The sequence below is a fragment of the Oryctolagus cuniculus genome, chromosome 16 (assembly GCF_964237555.1).
Source record: "Oryctolagus cuniculus chromosome 16, mOryCun1.1, whole genome shotgun sequence".
NCBI lineage: Eukaryota > Metazoa > Chordata > Mammalia > Lagomorpha > Leporidae > Oryctolagus > Oryctolagus cuniculus.
This window is the reverse complement of record NC_091447.1, coordinates 3,787,154-3,809,400: the sequence shown is the minus strand read 5'-3', so window position 1 is coordinate 3,809,400 and position 22,247 is coordinate 3,787,154. Positions and strand designations below refer to the sequence as shown.

The window sequence follows — 22,247 nt, the reverse complement described above, 5'->3', positions numbered from 1 at the left end:
TAGAGCCAGAGAGAGAGGTCTTCCAAATGAATGCAATGGCAACTGTTGAGCTGATCTAAAGCCAGGAGCCAGGAGCTTCTTCCATATCTCCTACACACGAGCAGGGGCCCAAGCAGTTGGGCCATCTTCTACTGAAGTTGGATCAGAATCAGAACAGTCGGGACTTGAACCGGTGCCCATATGGGATGTTGGCACTGCAGCCTGGGGATTTAACCTGCTGTGCAACAGTGCCAGCCCCTCTATTTTATTTCATTTAGAACTTTCATTCCTTACTTTGAGAAACAGTGATGGGGTAGGTAGAGAGAGATTAATAGAGAGACACAGACACAGACAGAAATCCAGTCTAAATGATAAATTAACTTTAGTTCCTTTATAATATGGAATGCTACTTCAATCCGAGGTTGTGGCTACAGACTCTAAAAATGTGACAAATACTCATGAGGAAAATTTCACGATCCCTTAGAGCATTTCCTGTTGTTAAAATCTTTCAAAGAGTTCCTCTCAGGTCTTATGAGAATAATATAGCACTTGGGAGCAAAGATGCAACCTAAGAGCCCTGCACTGGAGGCCAAGATGGAGAAGACCTCCACTGCTACCATGATCTTCCCTTTGGTGCTGTGATAGACAGGGAGGAAGGTGACCCAGACACTGCAGAATACCACCATGCTGAACGTCAGGAACTTTGCTTCGTTGAATGTGTCAGGCAGATTCCTGGCTAGGAAAGCCACAGTGAAGCTCGCCAGTGCCAAGAAGCCCAGGTATCCCAGGACACAATAGAAGGCAGTGACTGAGCCCTTGTTGCACACAATGATGATGTGGCCATGCTCAGCGTGAGCATCTCTATCAATAAAGGGAGGAGAGGTTCCCAACCAAATACCACAAAAAATCAGCTGGATCAGGGAGCAGATGGGAATGACAGAGTTAGAAACGCTTGATATCAGCAATTGCCTCGTGGTTCTTCCAGGTTTCGTAACCTTGAAGGCCAGAATCACAGTGATGGTCTTGGCCAGCACCGTGGAAACAGCCACTGTGAACACAAGGCCAAACATTATTTGCTGGAGGATACAGGTGGCTGTTTGGGGACGGCCAATGAAGAGTAAGGAACAGAGAAAGCACAGGAGGAGGGAGATGAGCAAGATGTAGCTGAGAGACCGATTATTGGCCTTGACTATCGGAGTGTGTCGATGCTTCACAAAGACACCCAAAACTGCAGCTGTGATGACAGAGCAGCACAGAGCCATGCAGGTCAGAGCCATCCCCAGGGAATCCTCGAAGGCTAAGAAGGTCACCAGCTTGGAGAGGCAGCGATTTCTCTCACTGTTTGGGTACTCATGCTCTGCACACTGGATACACTGGTCTGCATCTGTGGAAAAGATTCAATGTATCCATTACACAAATTCTTCCTTTTTTCTCTGTTGAGGAAAATATCTTTGCAATGTCATCCTCAATACAGACTGCTTCTTATGTAATACCCTGTTAATTCATTCCTTACCCAAGGAGAGTGATCCTCTTCAGATGCAAACAACAATATCACTAATGAGAATCTTCAGCAGTTGGGGTGCTAGGTTGACTCCTCTTTATGGTTCAGTTTTGTCTCCAAGAACATGGATTCTCCCAATTTTACCCTCTATAGTTCCCTTTCTTATGAGAAGCCTAGTATTGCCTTGATTTAGAATAATTGGAGAAGTAAATGAGCTAAAGCTTACACGATATCCTTACACCAATCATTACTCTAATTTCTAGCATTCCCTCTTTGTATACTACTGATATGTGGTAGAACGAGTCTTTTGTAATTTCATATTTTTGCCTTTCTGTGAGTCCTCTAGTCACTTTTCCATATAAATGGTGAGATACTATGATTGAGTAGAAAACATTTGAATTGGAATTTGAAGGCATTTCTGTTAGTTTTATGTAATAATCTTTGGAATAAATGGTATTTTATCAATTTATTACAGGAAAAGTTGCAATTTTTCATTTTCCCCACTCATTTATCCCTGAAAACACAACTTGTTATCCCTTTGCAGAAGGTGATAGATCTGGAAGAATGAGGTCTGCTGACCATGCTGCTTCTCTGGAAACATCCCCTTCTGCTGCTACAGCATGAAAGACGTGTCAGAAAACAGCTCAGTTAATGGTATACCTCTCTTTCAGGTACATATCACTAAATATGGATGTTATTGTTAGTTTACCTACTTTTGGCATAATGGTCATGTTCAGTTTTTTATAGGTGATACTCACATGATAATACTGGACGTCAGGAACTTGTGGTTATCTTCATACCTGAAAAACCCCTCTTTCCTCTCTGAAGGGATACACCAAATATTTTCTATGCTAAGATAATGGGAACTGAACATTCTTTTCTGAATAATACAAAATATTATAAGATCCATTCCCTATATTTTGAACAATGGAAATATTTTTCATTAGGCCTAGTACATTTCTACATTTTTCAATAATTAGATTTTGATAGGTAATTTATTACATGTTTATCTTATGGAAAAGCTTAAAAGTAGCTTAGAGAGAGGTTTCAAACTGTCTTTTAGTAGAATGTTGTGTTTTCATATTTCATCTTATTGCTTTCCCTTACTAATTATTTCCATCAAAAGGACAATGCTATGGTATTAATTATGTTTATCTGATAGCATGCATAGTAAGAAGTACACAGTACAGAAAGAAAGAAAAGATTTCCTAACAGTTTGAGTGCACTAGCTCTTGTGCTTTAAAAAGTATCGATTTCATGCCTTCTAAGCACACATAGATAACCTTGGTGATTACACATCTCACATTAAGATTCAACCGTTATATGGTCCAACAGAAGATCTAAGATTGGGGCTGCTTCCCCACTGGATAGTAAAGGGAGTTGTCAGCTAGCATCAACCCCAAAGTTGAGGTGAATCGGATGAGCACTGTCACAAAATACTTGCATGTAATGGGGTAGAGTTCTTGTTCATAAAACTGACAGTGTTTTTTTTTTCCTTGCATTTCGTTGAATTCCTCACTTAGTTGAGGGTTGATCATGTGATGATAAAATGGACTGAGAGTGTGTCATTGTAAAAACTGAAAGAAAGAATGAGAAAGGAAGGAGGAGGGAGGGTAGGGTGGGAACTATCACTATGTTCCTGGGTCTGTATATATGAAATACATGAAATTTGTTTACCTGACTTAATGAAAAATGTTAAAAATAAACAATAACTCTGTTTAAAAACTCTGGATGAAATTAAATAAAATAACTCTGGGATGCGTGAAAGCATGCTTTGAGACAATGATGTATCCCATTGCAAATATCGTTGGTTTCCTTTTTGTTGATACTTAAGTCAGTGCAGTTTTCATGGGGAAGTTATATATATTTTTACCTGTCTGATTGGAAATGTATCTCTCCGGACAGAAAGTACAACTATAGCAGCAGACAGGTTTTCCTTCCTGTGGTATTTTCATGAATCCTGGGCCACAGCTCTGGCTACACACAGATTGGGGTGTCTGAGGGGAAAAGAGGAAGCATTGGTCATGATTTTGCACGCCATCAGTTACTTGCAGAGAATGTCAATGTTTCTTCCCTCACAAAAGAAAAATTGATAGTCAATTTCACATAATTTCAGGCCACTACTATGTCTACTCACAATACATATTATACTGATACTACTTCGACATGTAACAGAGTTTACCTGACCATGCTTCCTGCTTTATCAACTTTTTTCAAATAGTATGAAAGTATATAAGTTTTAATATCAACATGTATATTCTGAGTATTTGTCCATTTTATTGAAATATTTCATTCAAAATCTTTCTAATGCAGGTTTCTACTTGGAAAACCAATAGGAAAACCAAGAAGTCTGAGTGTAGTTTCATCGTGTTCTCATGTATGTTTGGGTAGAAGATTTTATACACCAGATAAAAAGAACCAAAAACATGACAACTAGTAACATTTCTGATTAATTCAACAATAAATGCCAAAAGATGATGAGAATATGTTGTAAACCGTGGATCATATTTCATCCGTAATTGGGTTTCTCGGCTTCAGGAGGGCATTGACTCCAGCGACTGGCAACTTATTTGAGATGCAAAGCATGATATTTCATAAATCACACAAAATATTGCCTGGAATAATCCAGTGGTGGAAAGATGATGGAAATTACGTTCAAAGCTTTGAGATGTATGTACGGAGGAGTGCATAGACTCCAGAATGACAACTTATTTGCAATGCAAAGCATGAGATTTATGTACAGCAAGGACTGAAGAATGAATGGCATGCACAATGACAACTGAACTTGAATACTATCTACAAAGAGGAAAACAATATCAATCTATCATTCACTTGTATTCATAGTGCATCAAAACATAATGAACCCTTATCATATGGTTAAGGAATTCAGAACATAAGCAGAGCATATTTAGTACCAATAGGTCTCTACTTTGATATCTCTTTCTATTTATCACTTTGTTTATTCTATTTATTCAACTATTATGTGAATAACTATGCCCAAACTGAAACCAGTATGTTATAGAAAATTTCACTTCCTATACACATCAGCTCTGAATATGTGTAAGTTATACCGTAAATTTTTAAGCCAAGATGAAAAATGAGAATTGAACCATTGAAGTTTTCACCCTTAATGTTGTCTCAGGAGTTTACTCAGATCCTCTAGCATGTGTCCAACAAGGACAGGAAACCTTACCTCTTTGAATGCAATAGGCCATTCTATCATCTCTTTGCTGATGACCAAGGCTTGGTCATGGGGACTCTTGGAGGAAAACTCTCCAATTTTAATCAACAACTGAAGACCAACAGGAAAATTTCCAATATTCTGGATATCATAATGTGCCATATGGTCTCTTGTTTCATGGAAGGATATGTCATCGCCAGCATTGTTAGTGAATTGGATTTTCCTTAAAGGTGGATGAAGCTGGAAGATATCCAGAATTGGAAAGATGGAAGGAATTCAAATGAGAAGTAGAGAGTGAGTACGTACTAAGCAACCATTTTTCTTTCTGCCTGTTTTCAATTTTATTTTTTTTCAAAGGTGGGATGCTGGAGCTGCAAGCAAATTATTAATCTACTGCGCCAAGGCACTCTCAAATATTATTATTATTATAAGTACACATAGAAATTAGGTGGAGAGGTAAACTTTATGATGCTAACTTTTACATATTTTTATTTTCTTTCTGTAGACATTAAATTCATTTGACTTATTCAACAAATTTGATGAATTTCTTTTTCCCTTCTGCATGCAAGCAGGAGTTCCTAAATGGACTCCATATATGGATCATGAGAATGACTCTGTATGTGGATAACAAATCAACCTGTAATCCAGGAGCACACCTTGTGTTTAGTTTTAATTCTCAGTGTTTAACAAAGGGACCACAGTCCTTTATCCCTGACTGTTTCAGGTTTTCTAAGAATCATCATCGCTTGATTTCCCAATGTCAATTTAGGATATTATCTAGAACCTATTTCTGCTTTTCCCCAAAAATTTACTCACAGAAGGAATACGTCATTACCTCTCTATATATGAGCATATGTGTGTATGAATAAATAATATATGATATTATAAATCATATATATGAATATACACTAACTAGATGTTGTTTCATACAATCCACAGGGAATATTTATGGGTTTTGCACACATTCTAAAGAAAAGAACCATTTTGACCAAATTTTTTCTTCCTATGCTTTGTCACAAGTGAGATTAGAGAATTTTATAGCATATCATCCTATTCTGGAAAATATTCTGATAACATTTCTAGTTACAGAATTTGAATTCATAATCCTCTGTGATAGAATTCTTCAGATACAAATAATAATTACAGTTATTACAAGCACATTTTTTACTCTACTGTGTCTAATGATGTTAACATAAAAAAACAATCAGGATGATGCCCCTCAATAAGACACTGCTGGATGACATCAGTGCTGAATGCATGCTCTCTTCTGAGAGTATGCTTACCTGCCAGGGGAGAAGCATAGGCTGGGATGAATCTCCTGAAGACAGTATGTCTACTTTCTCCAAAAGCATCTTATGTAGCACATGGGCCAGGGCATACACGGCATTGTAGATAAAATAACTGGAGTCAGATATGGTCATCATATCAATGTTTCCAGGGAAAAATTCAAAGGAAGCATTTGGTGGGCACAACCCAATTTTTCCACAAAAGGAGCCATCAGGTAAGCAGTTGAAAATGTGAAGCCACAATTTACTGAAGTAAAAGTCTTCTGGGTATTTGGAAGGGTTCACTGTCTTTAAGAAATGTTTGAGGCCAGGGATTTCCCCTCTGTGGGGAGAAAATGAGAAGCCTCCATGCAAAGAGTGCAGCATGTGGTATGTCTCATACACAACAATATCCCACTTTGCTGCCATGACCCACACCTTCCCTGTGGTTAAAAAGAATTGTCCTACAATGTCCACATGGATGAGGCTCCTTACATCACCATAGAGTATATGCACATTTGCAGATGAAACACTGAGCCTAGTCATGAAAGTGATATCGGTTGAAGCAAACATTCTCTTAGTGGCAGGAAGCTTCACTTCAAAGGCCACACAGAGACCTTTCTTGACCATCTCTGCTTTGATATCGCGAAGGAACCACTCTCCTTTCATGTCATCAGATACAAAGAGTGCTATCCATGTCCAGCCAAAATGCAGCAACAAGGAGATCATTCCATGGGCTAGGAAACCATCACTTGTAGCCATCTGATACAGGGATGGAAACTGGTCTTTGTCATTTAGCATGGGATCAAAAGGGCCATATGACAGCTGAAAGCAAAAACAAAATACCGTAACTATCATTTCAGTGGCATGTGCAGTTATTTCTGCTGCAGAGGGTGTAAGATATTCCATTAAAAAGAGGCCTGCGGGAGGAATCCTCTGGGGTACAGAGACAGATTGCTGTAGAGATAACTGAGCTTTAGAATTCTGTGCACAGAAAGACCAGGTTTCCAATGTCAACTGCTTTTACAATAAATGGATTACCCATTCATAACATAAGAAATGTGGAAGATTCCTGTGTATTCTTCATGTCATGCAGTGGGAACTGAATAAAACATGAACTTTGGATGCAGTTTCACCAAGATAGTGGTCTCTTCGTCATCCTGACCTTGTATGGAGCAGAACCCACTCTTTCGGCAGCTAGCATGGGATGCAAAGTGTGTACAGAATAAATCTTCAGTGTGTTCATCTGTTATTACATTAGAGTTAACTTAGTTTTCCACCATTTCATAAATTGTCACGAAGAACCTACTTGCTCTCTGATTTTTAGTAAAATAGTTTTCTAGTTCTGAATTCTCTTATGCTACTGTGCTCTGTGTTTGGCAGTAATACAAAACTTGGGAGGCAGTAGTGATGGCTTGATTAATTGGGATCCTTACACCCATATGGGAATCTTGGATTGGTTTCCTAGATTCCAGGTTCTGCCCTGGACAGCCAGGCCCAGCACCATGGTGGATATTTGGTGAGTAAATCAGCTATTGGAAGATCTCTGACTGTCTGCCTCTGTTTCTCTGCATCTCAAATTTTTAAAAAAATCTGTGATATCAGGAATTGGGAATGGAAAGCTCGCTGTGACCCTGTGAAAAACTCTGTGGGGGTGGATGTAAGTATAGTAGGGTAGGTTAGAGGGAGTCTAATAGGTTAGCGTGAACACCAGTACAACTGTAACTGAGCCTCAAATACCACTTAGTGATCTGTGGGGAGGAAGGTCCCTCAGTGTTGTCCTTAAGCGAAATTAGATGGTCATGTCTTTTTGTCCCCACATCTATGAGTCTTTTGCACTTGGATGAAACCTGAAATGGTCCTGTCCAAGGATAGGACACTACTCTGTGATGTGGATGTTTCTTTTGAGGTACAGATCCACCAGCACTCTGGAATCAATATTTCCAGCAGGTGGGGGCTGGACACATTGGCATTACACAATAATCTGGGTGGATTATTGTCTAATATCCACTTGTCCATATCCACTACTCCTTTCCTTACTTTTACTTCCCTCTGTTAATAATCTCACAACTCTGGATATTCTTGGACATTTCTCATAAAATATGAGTTATGTATATCTGGTTTCCACATTACACTTTCACCAGAGGGAGAGAATGGTGGAGGGAAAGATTCAAATATTTCTCTCCAGAATTAAAAAGTCATTTACCTGTGGGGTTCCGTAGAGTTCCAAAAGTGTTCCAATTTCAGCAGAAAATGCTGATGTGGTCCCTGCAATAACTGCAACTAATTTTTCCTGTGTCTGGCAGGTGTAGTTAGGGATCATTTCATTCTTTCCTGAAAGCCAATACAGGGTGTTCCACAAGGTGAACTGGTCACTAGGAATCGCATTGTAGAATTGGAAACCCAACGACAGATTGGGGAGTAAGTGGGTGTCCTTATTGACCTCCTGGATGGCAAAGTGAAAGGCCAGCACATATTGGTAGTTCTTCCACAACCACCTAAAGAGAGGGGCAGCATTGCAGAGAAGGGTCAGATAATGTAGCTAAGGCAAATTCTCAACTAAGCCCTAAAGCACCAGTGATCATAGTTAGGTTGCCATTCAGTGATTTCCAGCCTTGGCTCCTGGAGCTGGTGCGGTTTATGTTACTGGGTCTCGGGAAGAGCTTGAAATGGCCCTATGACTCCTGTGACACAAACTGTCAGTGCACACACTCTTCTTTTAGAAGAGTTCTGATTTATGCCAATATGGGATCTCATTTCTACTTAGAGACAGAAGACAAATGCAAGCATTCTTTGTTTTCTGTTAGTTTTTTTTTAATTTAAGTCATGCAAGTTTAGTGTGTTTCATATATACAGATTTAGGAACATAGTGATACCTTCCACCCCACCCTCCCTAGGAGGAAGAAAGTTCTGTGAGTTCTTGAATCATTTAAATAACACCTGACATGCCAGTTATTTAAACATTTGGGAGCATTATCTCTTCTAACCATATTCATCTGAGCAATTTATTCATGCTTCCTTCTGTAAATTTTATGAAAATATATCAACTACTATAAAAGCAGCTTTTCTGAATTATATTTCCTTGAAAATCAATATTTGATTCAGGACTTCAAATTCATTGTCAGAGAAATTATGACTTACAGTACATTTTCATTTGTCTGTTTTCTCTATACTGAATTTTCTTAATCATTTCACAATTCACACCTGAAGGTTTCTGCATTTTTCTCAATAACTATATGAAAAGCATAAGTTCTTGGAATTTAAGAAGAGCTATCACATATTATGAGTCCAAAACAACACATGCCCTATCTTCCTACTATGCATACTTTTGGTCTTCTATCCTTGTTCTAGATATTGTGTTTTTTCAACATCTTTCACTTTTATTTTTAAAAAGATTTATTTGAGAGGTAGAGTTACAGATAGAGAGAGGGTAAGACAGAGAGAAAAGTCTTCCATCCTCTGGTTCCCTCCCCAAATGGCCACAACAGCTGGAGCTGAGCTGTTCTTAAACATATGAATTAAAAAGGTTTTAGTTCATAAGAGGACTTGTTCCCAAAAAAGATGAATTTCATATGTTTTCTCTGATATGTGATAGATACTATAGAATGCAAAAATGTTTAAGGATGAAACAGGCCACTTATGATTTGATAATTGTTTTTAGCCATCGTTTATATTCCTGTGGGTGTTTTGCAAAAATTAAAGGATGGGGCCGGCACTATGGCACCACAGGTTAATACCCTGCCTGAAGCACCAGCATCCCATATGGGCACCGGTTTGAGACCTGGCTATTCCATTTCTGATCCAGCTCTCTGCTATGACCTGGGAAAGCAGTATCTCTTTGGGCCCCTGACCCATGTGGGGGATGTGGAAAAGCTCCTGGCTCCTGGCTTCAGATCAGTACATCTCCCGTTGCAGCCAACTGGGGAGTGAACCATTGGATGGAAGACCATTCTCTCTCTGCCTCTCCTCTCTCTGTGTAACTCTGACATTCAAATAAATGCATAAATCTTTTTTTAAAAAGAAAACATCATTTATCAGAGTTATAATAAACAAAAATAAATTAATGAAATATATTCAGCATGTGGAAGACTTTGGAAGGGGTCTTTGCAGTTTCAAGATCAAAATTTTTTAAAAAACAAAGGAAGGAAGGGAATTAAAAGAGGGAAGGAGGAAGGGAGGCAAGTATGATTATATTCTTAGACTTGTATCTATGAAATACATGAAATCTATTCTCTTTAGATCAATAAAAAATACCACAGAAATAATAAGATTCACCAAAAATTATTATAAATGGCTATATGATAACAAATTGGAAAATCCAGAAGAAATGGAAAGATATGTGGACAGATAAAATCTAGAAAAATTGAATCATGAAACCTAGAAAAACCTAAACAGAACAATAACTAAGACAGGGATTGATTCAGTAGTAAATACCATCCGGACAAAGAAAAGCTCAGGACTGGATGGCCTCACTGCTGAATTATATCAGACTTTTAAGAATAAATAATTTCAATTCTTCACTAATTATTCTAAACTGAAAGGGAGGAAATTCTCCCAAACTGATTCTAGGAGGCCAGTATCACCTTAATTCCCAAACCAGAAAATGGTACAACAAAGGAAACAATAGATTGGTATCATTGAAGAAGGTAGATGCAAAATCCTCAACAAAATACGAAGTAATCAAATCCAATAATACATCAGATCATTCACCTGGACAAAGTGGATGTATTCCTGGCTTGCAGGGATGGTTCAACATACACAAATCAGTGTGAAACATCACATTAACAAATTGGAGAATAAAAACCATATGATTACCTCAATAAATGCAGAGAAAGCAACTGATAAAAATACAACATTCTTTCATGATAAAAACCTTAAGCAAATTGGGTGTAGAAGGAACATTCCTCAACATAATTAAGGCAATACACTACAAGCCCACAGCCAGCATCAGATTCTGGATGAACACAGATGGAATAGGGAAAGTTGCACACATTTCCGATAAGAACCAGAACCAGAAACGGAAGCCCACCTTCACCATTTCTAGGCAAGATAGTTATGGAAGTCTTAGCCAGAGTCATTTAGCAAGAAAAAGTAATCAAAGAGATACAAATTGGAAAAGATGAACTCAAATTATCATCTGTTTGCAGATGCCATGATTCTATAGATAGGGGAACCAAAAAATTCCACTAATACAGTACTGCAACTCATGAGAGAGTTTAGTGAAGTTGCAGGATATAAAATAAACACATAAAAATCAATAGTCTTTGTATACCCAGACAATGTCATGGCTGAGTACGAACTTGTAAGGTCATTCCCTATCACAATAGCTACAAAAAATTAATTAACCTTGAGTAAATTTAACCAAGGATGTGAAAGATTTCAACAATGAAAATTATAAACATTAAAGAAATAAGACACATGAAAAAGGAAAGATCTTCTATGTTTTTTGGATTGGAAAATTAATATAAGAGAAATGTCCATACTACCAGAAGAGATTTATTGATGAAGTGTAATCCCAATCAAATCACCCATGGCATTTTTCTCATGTCTAAAAAAATATGCTTAAATTCATATGGAAACACAAGACACTCAAGGTATCTAACACAATATTACACAATAAACAAAGTAGGAGGCATCACAATACCAGACTTCAAGGCATACTCTATGACAGCTATAATCAAACCACTTTGGTAATGGCATGAAAAATAAACATGTAGACCAATGGAACAGAATAGAAAACCTGGAAATGATCCACACAATGTACAACCAACTAATGTTTGATAAATGAGCTGACATTAATCCCCAGAGAAAAACAATTTCTTCAACAAACGGTGCTTGGAAAGTTGGATTTACATTTGCAGAAGTATGAAAGAAGACCTTTACCTTAGACAAAAATCAACCCCAAATGGATCAATGAATTAAATCTATATTACAATACCATCAAGTCACTAGAGAAAAACATCAAGGCAACTGCAGGACATTGACATAGGCAGAGTTCTTGGAAAAAAAAACCAGAAGCACAAGCAATTAAAACAAAAATAGATAAACAGGATCACATCAAACTAAGGAACTTCTTCATTACAAAGGAAACACTCAACAAAGAGGCAATGGACTGAATGGGAAAAAATATTAGAATCTGGGAAACTGATAAAGTACTACTATTCTGATTCTATAAATAGCTCAAGAAAATCAACAACAAAGCAATCAAGTCAAAAAATGGGCAAAGGACATGAAGGATGAAATTAAAGTGACAAACAGACACCTGAAAAATGCTCAGTGTCGCTAGCCACAGGAGAGTGCAGATAAAAACCACAGTGATGTTTCATCTCATGTCAGTTAAAATAGCTATCATTCAAAAATAAAAAATAGGGTGCTGCTGTGTAGTAGGTAAAGCCACCACCTGCAGTGCTGACATCCCATGTGGGTACTGGTTCAAGTCCCAGCTGCTCCAATTCCCATCCAGTTCTCTGCTATGGCCTGGAAAAGCAATAGAAGATGGTCCAAGAGCTTGGGCTCCTGCACCCACGTGGGAGACCTAGAAGAAGCTCCTGGCTCCTGGCTTTAGATTGGATCAGCTCCAGCCATTGTGGCCATTTGGGGAGTGACCCAGAAGATGGAAGACCTCTCTCTCTCTCTCTCTCTCTCTCTGCCTCTTCTTCTTTCTCTGTGCAACTCTGACTTTCCAATAAATAAATAAATCTTCAAAAAATAATAATAAATGCTGGTGAGGATGGGTGGCAAAACATACACCATTGATGGGAATGTAGCTTTGTACAACCATTAGGGAAGATGGTATGGAGATTCCTCAGATATCTGAAAATAAATCTACCATATGATCCAGTGATTCCACTCCTGGGAATTTACCCAAAGAGCATGAAATCAGCATAGAAAAGAGTTATTTAATGACTGGTGCATAGGGAGATTACTGATGCCATAAACAGGAGTGTCAATTTGTAAAGTCAACAACAGGAGTCACTGTGCACTTACTCCTCATGTAGGATCTCTGTCCTTAATGTGCTGTACACTGAGGCTTAATGCTATAACGAGTACTCAAACAGTATATTTCACTTTGTGTTTCTATGGGGGTGCAAACGATTGAAATCTTTACTTAATGTACACTAAACTGATCTTCTGTAAAAAAAAAAAAAAAAGAAAAGAAATTATCAATTCCCAACTTGACTCTCACTGGGATTAAACATGACAATAGGTCTGATCTGATTTCATCATCATTTAAAAAAAATCATTTATTATTTTTCACTTTATGTTTCTGTGTGGGAACAAACTGTTGAAATCCTTACTTAAGGTATACTAAGCTGATCTTCTGTATATTAAGATAATCGAAAATGAATCTTGATGTGAATGGAAGGGGAGAGGGAGTGGGAAAGGGGAGGGTTGTGGGTGGGAGGGACGGTATGGGGGGGGAAGCCATTGTAACCCATGAGTCGTACTTTGGAAATTTATATTCATTAAATAAAAGATAAAAAAAAAAAAAAGAAAAGAGTTATTTATACTCCCATGTTTAATGCAGCTCAAATCACAATAGCTACAACATGGAATCAACCAGATGTCAATCAACGGATGGCTGGATAAAGAAAATGTGTTATATATACACTATGGGAAACATCTCGGCAATAATAGAGAATGAAATCGTGTGTTTGCAACAAATAGATGCAACTGCAAAGCTTTATCCTTATTGAAATAAGTCTGTCTCAAAAAGACAAGCATCCTATGTTTTCTCTGACTTGTAGCAGTTAATACAGAATACAAACAAGCATGGGAAAGAAATGGTCACTTGGTGATATGATTGTCATTTTTAGCTCATGTTCATAATCTTGTGGAACTGTGGTCTTTCTACCTTTTTCTTATTGAATATTAGATCAGTGTCAATTTAAGCCTGTGAATATAAAGTGGATTAAAATTATGTTTCTGCAAAAACATGAAGAGACAGAAGGGAGCGTTGAGGAAGTACAGGGAGTATGGAAAGTATGGTTGTCTTCTTGGAACTATACCGATGGAATTTTAAAATCTGTTCCCCTTATATTAATAAAGTTTTATAATGTACATATGACATGGATTTGAAAAATATTTAGAATAGTTAAATCTACCAAAAACTTTATTAAATATAGTTTAAAGGAATTATTTGAAATGAATAAAAATATAAATATGTCAAAATGTGATATACCAGAAATCAATATGCAACTCTAAGCCATTATACTTAGTGAACTAAGCCAGTCCAAAAAAGACTAATAGCACATGTTATCCCTGATCTATGGTAACTAATAGAGTACCTAATACATAATGTATAGAAGTGAAATTCACATTTTGAGATTTGATGATTTTTAAAACCACATGCCTACTGTTAGGGAACAGTGCTTTTTTCTTCTTTCTATTTGTTGAACTCTCTACTTAGTGTCAGGTTAATAATATGAGTATAAAATCAAGTGAAAATAGATCTTTTAAAAATTAAGAGTGGGAATAGGAGAGGGAGGAGGAAGAAGGGTGGAGTGTAGGCAGGAGGTAGGGTAAGGTGGGAAGTATCACTACATTCCTGAATCTGTATATATGTAAAAAATTCCATTTGTCTGCCTTAAATAAAATTTAAAAAGTGAATAAAATGTGAAAAAATTTAACAAGGCACAATTAAACTCTCAGAAATCTTCACATGCACTAGACACCACTCAAAAAAACCTTCTGTTTAAACGGATAAAATAGACAAACCCTTAGTCAGAAAAAAGAAAATTCAAAAGGAATTAGAGATGAAAAGGAATCATTACAACTGATAACACAGAAACAGGGAGAATCATAAGGAACTACTACAAACCACAATAAGGAAGCAAACTAGAAAACTATAAAAATTGAGTATGATTCTGATTACATACAATCTATCAAGAAAATGTAGAAAATCTACATAACTGAATGGTAAGTATAAGACTGTATAAGTATAAGTATAAGTATATGTATAAGTATAAGTAATGAAAAATCCTAAAAAATAAAAGTCCAGAACAATTGAATTCCAAAAAAATTTAGAGAAAATAATGCCAATAGTTTTCTTTTTTTCTTAGCAGACTTTTATTTAACAAGAAAAAATTTCAAAAGTACAACTTTTGGATCATAGCAGTTCTTCCCCCCATAACCACCCTCCCAACCACAATCCATCCCATCTCCTACTCCCTCTCCCATCCCATTCTTCATCAAGATTCATTTTTAATTATCTTTACATACAGAAGATCAACTCTATACTGAGTAAAGATTTCAATAGTTTGCAACCACACACACACACACACAAAGTATAAAGTACTGTTTGAAGATTAGTTTTACCATTGTTTCTCATAATACAACACAATACTTTCCTAACTATTCCAGCAGATTGAAAAAAAGGAGGCTGCAAAACTATTTGAATGAAGTCAATATTACTGATAGCAAAATCAAACAAAAACACAGCACAAATTGAAAACTACAGGCCAATATTCTGGATGAATACAGACAGCAATGCATCTAACACTGCTTAAAATACCATGCATGAAGATCAAGGAGGAGGTATTCCAGGGATATAAATATGACTCAAAATTCACTAATCCTAGATTTAATAAAAATCACTAGAATAGAGAATGAAAATTATATGATCATCTAATAGATGCAAAAAAGGTTTTATAAAATTCAACCTCTCTGCATGATAAAATCTGTAAACAAGTTTGGTATTGAAGAAACACATCTCAAAATTACAAAGACTAGACAAGAAAAACTATCAGCAAATATTGTAGTGAAAGTGGAAAAGTTTAAATCCTTTACTCTCACATAGAGAAGCTGATAAGAATGCATACTTTGAACCATCTACTCAATATAGGACTAGAAGCACTAGCAAGATTAATTGGAGAGAGAAACCAATGAAGGATATTTGAACTAGAAAGGAGGAAGTGGAAATACCCATGTTTGCAGGTGACATGAAGTTTGTAGTCCTTAATATAAGATTAAAATAAAAAAAGAAAATCCAGAAATTAATCCACACACATACAGAAAACTGACTTTTGACAAAGGAACCCAGAAGATACACTGGAGAAAGGATATTCTTTTCAATAAGTGGTGCTGGCTAAAGTATGTACACATGTAAGAAAGGATGAAGTTAGATTCTACCTGTCACCATATACTAAAATCAAGTAAGATGTATGAGAGCTAAATGTAAGACCCAAAACACTGAAATTGCTAGAGAAAATCATAGGGAAAATAGTTAAAGACATTGGTAATGGCAATGATTTCTAGGATAATACATAAGAGTACATGCAACCAAAAAACTGGACAAATAGGACTGCATCAAACTCAGAAACTTCTTCATAGCAAAGGAGGCAATCTAAAAGTGACCAATACATTTTGATTTCTTTTTTAATTGATTCTGATTCTATTTTATTTTGGTTCTATTTACAAATATAGGTTCAATCATTCAACATGTTTGGGAATAAAATTTGATATGATGTCAGTTTCTGTGTCTGCATGTGTTGAAAGATTGCTTTTTATCACATTAAAGTGTACAATAGTTCATGTCTACAAACATTTTAAAAGCTTAGGCACTTTTTAAAAAAAACTCCTGGTAAATATTGATTCCGGGGCCCAATCTCTGATATCTAAAAATATCTATTAAAAAAGATTATCTATGATCACTCAACTCTCCATTTTTCCTGGTTGTTTAAAATACAGATAACACCAATGGGACAAATAATATATGAAACATTGAAGAGCATATCCTCATACACTATTATCCTATTAGGAACAACCAGAAAGAGGTTGATACCAAAAATTAAAACTAGATTTTAAGATATCATCAGAAAATACACTATACATTTAAATGAGCTACAACATGAATAAAATGTGAAAATATTTTGCCGTAAATGAAATTCAGTCACAGGGCCAGCATTGTGGCAAAATGGGTTGAACCTTTGCCTATGACACCAGCATCCCATGTCAGAGTGTCTGTTGATTCCTGGCTGCCCCACTTCAGGCCCAGCTTTCTACTAGTACAGCTGGGAAAGCAGTGAAGATGGCACAGGTAAGCATGCGTCAGCCACCCATGTGAGAGACAAGGATGGAATTTTAGGTCCTGGCTTTGGACTGGCCCAGCCATGGCCACTTGGGAAATGACCAGTGGATGAGAGATAATCTCTCATGCTCTCTGTCTTCTGTCTCTTTCTCTCCCTCTCTCTCTTTCCCTGTCTCTCATCACTCTCTTTATCTTTTACTCTGCATTTCAAATAAAAAAGATAAGAAAACAAATCTTTTTTTTTCTTTTTTTTTTGACAGGCAGAGTGGACAGTGAGAGAGAGAGAGACAGAGAGAAAGGTCTTCCTTTGCCGTTGGTTCACCCTCCAATGGCCGCCACGGCTGGCACGCTGCGGCCGGCGCACCGCGCTGATCCGATGATAGGAGCCAGGTGCTTACCCTGGTCTCCCATGGGGTGCAGGGCCCAAGCACTTGGGCCATCCTCCACTGCACTCCCAGGCCACAGCAGAGAGCTGGCCTGGAAGAGGGGCAACCAGGACAGAATCCGGCGCCCTGACTGGGACTAGAACCTGGTGTGCCGGCACCCCTAGGTGGAGGATTAACCTATTGAGCTGCAGCGCCGGCCTGAAAACAAATCTGTTTTAAAAACCTAGTTTTAAAAGATCAAAGAGAACATGAATCAGTTTACTTCAGTTTATATGATGTGTCTGTAATATGCAGATCCACAGAAATTCAGGTAGATTAGTGTTATCCATGGCTGGAAGGAGAAACAGAAGAATAGGGAGACATTGCAATGCAGTATGGGGATTCTAGGTAGAGAAACAGAAATCTGTGTTATTGTCAAATAACAACTACAGAAAGCTTAATGAAAGAGCATAACTCGTGACCCAAGAATTCTCCCAAGTTATCTCAACTAGAAAATGCAAACTTTAATAAATAAAAATATTCATTAGTATATCACTTACAGCCACAGAAACATAAGTGATATCCCAGATACTTGACACTGGGAATTCAAATATGGATTATGCACATAAAATGAAACCTGGTTGGTATAGAAAGAATAACATGATGCTCATCAGTTATAGGAAAACATATCCATAGCATACTCTTACATATGGAAGCCCTGTTGAGGGAGAATTGAGTCTGATCACACAGCAGGATTTACCCTGTTAGAGGCTTAGAAGATTCTAGAATGTGATAAGCACAGGCTGATAGGCTCATTTCTACACAAAATGAGGGTGACCTAATACGAAATTTGTGACAGACAGTAAGGCAATCATCCAGTGCTTATCCAAGGCAGACACTGATTTTCCCCACATAGAATACCTGAGATTAGAGATCCCTTGACCTTCAGATAATCACATCCTATCTCCATAACTCTGACAGACTGCAACCAATCAGTAGCTGCCACATATCCAGAAAATTCACAGGCATGATGTGTTTTCAATAAAATGCTCTATTTAACATATTGGTTGACAAACGAGAAATAGAGAAGAGGACTCAAAATGAAATAGCAAGAAGGGACAGATAACATGAAGCCACAGATTAGGAGAGACTGTCAGGTTGCAATTCTTCCCCCAAAAGCAGCATTCCCACAATCAGTTCCCTCCAGGACAAGGCAAGCCGCTAGTGACAAGTTCAAAATTCCATACAGAACTGACAAGGAAAGACTCATAGCATTTAAACAAAGGTATGCTACAACATGATCTCCGGAACATGTCAGCAGGTGGACACATTGAACACTCCAGGAAAATACTCCACCCTTGTGATCAACATGCAGAGACAGGTTCACTGCTGCTAACTCACTCATTAAGCATCAATGGAGTAACTCAATTACCAGAAATATAGGCCACACAGGTGTGGAAAACCCAGAATAAAAACAGCTTCATGATTTTTTTCCCAGAGAATTAAGCCATCAGAATCCAAAAGTAAACCATTAACAACTTAGTGGAAGATGATTTCCCTTGATTTTTTTTTCATTTACAGGATCAGCAGTTCAAATGCCTTCAATTTGGTAACAGTAAATTATGAATCAGAGAGCCGGCACTGTGGCATAGTGGATAAAGCCACAGCCTGCGGTGATGGCATCCCATATGGGTTCTATTTCCGATCCAGCTCTCTGCTCAGGCCTGGGAAAGCAGTAGAGGATGGCACAAGTCCTTGGGCCCCTGCACCTTCTGGAAGACCCCGAAGAAACTCCTGTCCCATCAAAAGTGACAAGAGAGTGAGCTCCTTATTCCAAACTGGAACTCAGGCAACATTCTCTGTTTCAGTACTTCTATGAGCCCATCACTGGGGGCTGGCAGTAGGAGGTCTGTGAACCCAGCAGTCTCACTCATTCCAGGAACCCCACATTTGGGCAACAAAGTCAGGACAAACACAAAGCTTCTCTCTTCTATAGCTGAAGGAGCAAGTGAAAATGGATGGTTTTGGGTGATGAAAGAACATAGAGTATTTCAGCTTCATCCTTCTGCTTGTCTGCATTCTGTACACACTTCTCAGAATTCTCAAGAGGTTTTGAAAATACACAGGCACAAGCACACTCTCACATGCAGTTTACACATATACCACATACACACTCCCTTGAACTTACCAAGATGCACCCACTTTATCCTCAGGCTTGAGTAAAAAAGATAACCGGATCATGTCTCTTTCCATTTCCATATAGTAAAGAGGGAAAAACACACCCAGCATAAAGTCGCCATCTCTGTGGACACTGGGCCACAAGTAAGTACGGCAGTGGCTGTCAGTCATGTCCTGTGAAGTGTGGAAAGCGTACAGGAGTAGGTGGAGGAAAATCAGAGACAGCAACATTTCAGTCTCTCCCTCTATCTAGACCCAAAGCTCTGAGTCTCCACTCAGAAGAGAAGAGCATGGGCCTGGATCAGATATAAAAGTTCATCACTTAGCAGGCAGAATTCATCTCTGCATAGGGACCAGGTGATTCTCAGAACTCCTGATATCCTCAACCTGTGCAAAATGTGTGCCAGGCTGGTGAGCTAGGCAAGAGCACAGCTAGAAGGAGAAGGGAGACATTTCTATAGAATATGCAGGGCTGAGACCTTGCTTTTAGTGCCCCTGTGATCTGAGCTGCTCTGGCTTGATGTCTTTATTGCTTCCCTTTCATCATATCCAGGACTCCAGACAAACCTGCCTGAGGCGCTGCACCTGTCATCCTCCATTAGGGGAGAAACACTTTGGAAAACATGTTTGTAACTCTCAGCCCCTCTGGCGTTGAGTATTTCATCATGATCTAACAAGCTCGTGGGGACCACAGTATCCTAGGATAGCACCTTTCTTGCACTGTTTACACAGGGACAAGAATTGTTGTGTCAGCACACAGGTTTGAGGAAGTTGGCACGGTTAGAAATAATTGGTATTGAATAAAACAAAACATGCAATGCTGCCATTCCACAAGATGCTTTATCAAGCAGATGAAAGGCCAGCATTATTCATAGATGACCCGATGTGCAAAGCAAAGTTTTTCATTGCTGTCTATTATCAGTCCCAGGACAGTCGTATTCTATGGGAAAATCATGCCTCATTATTCATAAATAAGTAGAATACATTCCAGAGAGGGCTGGATAGGTACCCTGCTACATACCCCACTACAGCCAACCACCCACCTCCTGAGTACATACTTCCAAACCGTCTAGGACCAGAGGTGAGCAGTCACCATCTTGACTCCTGTAGAAAGCATTTGGGGAGAACAATCCCCACCCCACTGGAGCCCATTGGTCAAAGGATCCAATGGAAGCCTCAGAGTCTGACCACATCACACATTTGCTCACAAGGTCTTTGGTGTTCCTGAAGGCATGGAAACAGAGAATGGGGCTGGTGCCACGGCTCACTTGGCTAATCCTCTCACACCTATCAATCTACACAGTGAATTCCCTGGCCTGTCAGAGTGAGTCTCTCTCCACTGAGCATGCTGTCACCACCAAGCTGTCAATCTATAGTTTCATTTGAACAACTGAAAGGAAACATATAATTTTCCAATCACTTATTTCCTATTGTCATATCTGTTTTCTCTTGATTTTCATATAAAACATCTCAAAAGGATCTCCTTATATGTATCCTTTCAATTTGAAATTGATAACTTTATATACATTTTGGTTATAGAAGAATCATCTGATATCTGTGCACATCAGTCCACATTGTGGACTAGTTCACAAATCAGTTTCACAAATGAAGTTATTCAATTTCACTCACATAAGCAAATCTCAAAATAGCCACAAAATTCTTAAAAACTATAACAGTATATAATATATATTAATTTTTGAAAAATATTTAAAGCAAAATGACAAAACACTATTTGCTGAAAAAATATTCACATTGGCAGTTCTTTTTAAAAATCAGTTATGCAATTGAAAGCCAGTTCCGAAGTGTTACATACCGCACTACAGCCAACCACCCACCTCCTGAGTACATACTTCCAAACCGTCTAGGACCAGAGGTGAGCAGTCACCATCTTGACTCTTGTAGAAAGCATTTGGGGAGAACAATCCTCACCCCATTTGGGGCCCATTTGTCAAAGGATCCGATGGAAGCCTCAGAGGCAGACCACATTACACATTTGCTCACAAGGTCTTTGGTGTTCCTGAAGGCATGGAAACAGAGAATGGGGCCGGGGCCACAGCTCACTTGGATAATCCTCTGCCTGGGACTCTGGCACCCCGGGTTCTAGTTATGGTCGGGGTGCCGGATTCTGTCCCGCTTGCTCATCTTCCAGTCCAGCTCTCTGCTGTGGCCAGGGAGTGCAGTGGAGGATGGCCCAGGTCCTTGGGCCCTGCACCTGCATGTAGACCAGGAGGAGGCACCTGGCTCCTGGCTTCGGATTGGCACAGCGCACCAGCCGTAGTGGCCATTTGGGGGGTGAACCAACGGAAGGAAGACCTTTCTCTCTGTCTCGCTCTCTCTCTCTCTCTCTCTCTCACTGCCTAACTCTGCCTGTCAAAAAAAAAAAAAAATAGAGAGAGTGGATTGGAAGGTTTTTTTTTTTCTGAAATACTTATAGGAAACTTTCCTAATTTGGAAGAAGAGAGGGAATCTAAGTACAGGAAGCACATAGAACTCCTAATAGACATGACCAGAAGAGATCTTCAGGACAACACACTATAATCAAACTCCCCACAGTAAAACATAAAGAAAAGATTCTAAAATGTGTATAAGAGACATGCCAGGTTAATTTCAGAGGATCTCCAGTTAGACTCACAGCTGACTTCTCATCAGAAACCCACAAGCTAGGAGAGAATGGCCAGACATATTTCAGGACTTAAGAGAAAGAAACTATCAACCCAGAATACTGTGCCAGACAAACTTCTCATTTATG

The 22,247-nt window shown here is 38.4% G+C and overlaps 1 protein-coding gene across 1 annotated transcript; it reads right to left on the bottom strand.

Moving 5' to 3' along the window:
- Positions 1-343: 343 nt before the first annotated feature.
- On the bottom strand, positions 344-19,669 carry LOC100356149 (vomeronasal type-2 receptor 116-like). The gene is made up of 6 exons (XM_051834408.2): positions 19,509-19,669; positions 8,133-8,424; positions 5,945-6,751; positions 4,674-4,901; positions 3,354-3,477; positions 344-1,363 (listed from the first exon to the last, which is right to left on the bottom strand). The coding sequence occupies exons 1-6, from the start codon at positions 19,667-19,669 to the stop codon at positions 450-452; spliced, it is 2,526 nt and encodes an 841-aa protein (XP_051690368.1). The 3' UTR covers positions 344-449.
- Positions 19,670-22,247: the final 2,578 nt, after the last annotated feature.

Excerpts from the sequence above, each read along its gene's own strand:
- LOC100356149 (XM_051834408.2), bottom strand. The coding sequence starts at position 19,669 with ATGACTGACAGCCACTGCCGTACTTACTTGTGGCCCAGTGTCCACAGA. Across the intron at positions 6,752-8,132 it reads AACTCTACGGAACCCCACAG|CTGTCATATGGCCCTTTTGA; the intron begins GTAAATGACTTT and ends TTTTGCTTTCAG. Across the intron at positions 1,364-3,353 it reads ATACATTTCCAATCAGACAG|ATGCAGACCAGTGTATCCAG; the intron begins GTAAAAATATAT and ends TCTTTTCCACAG.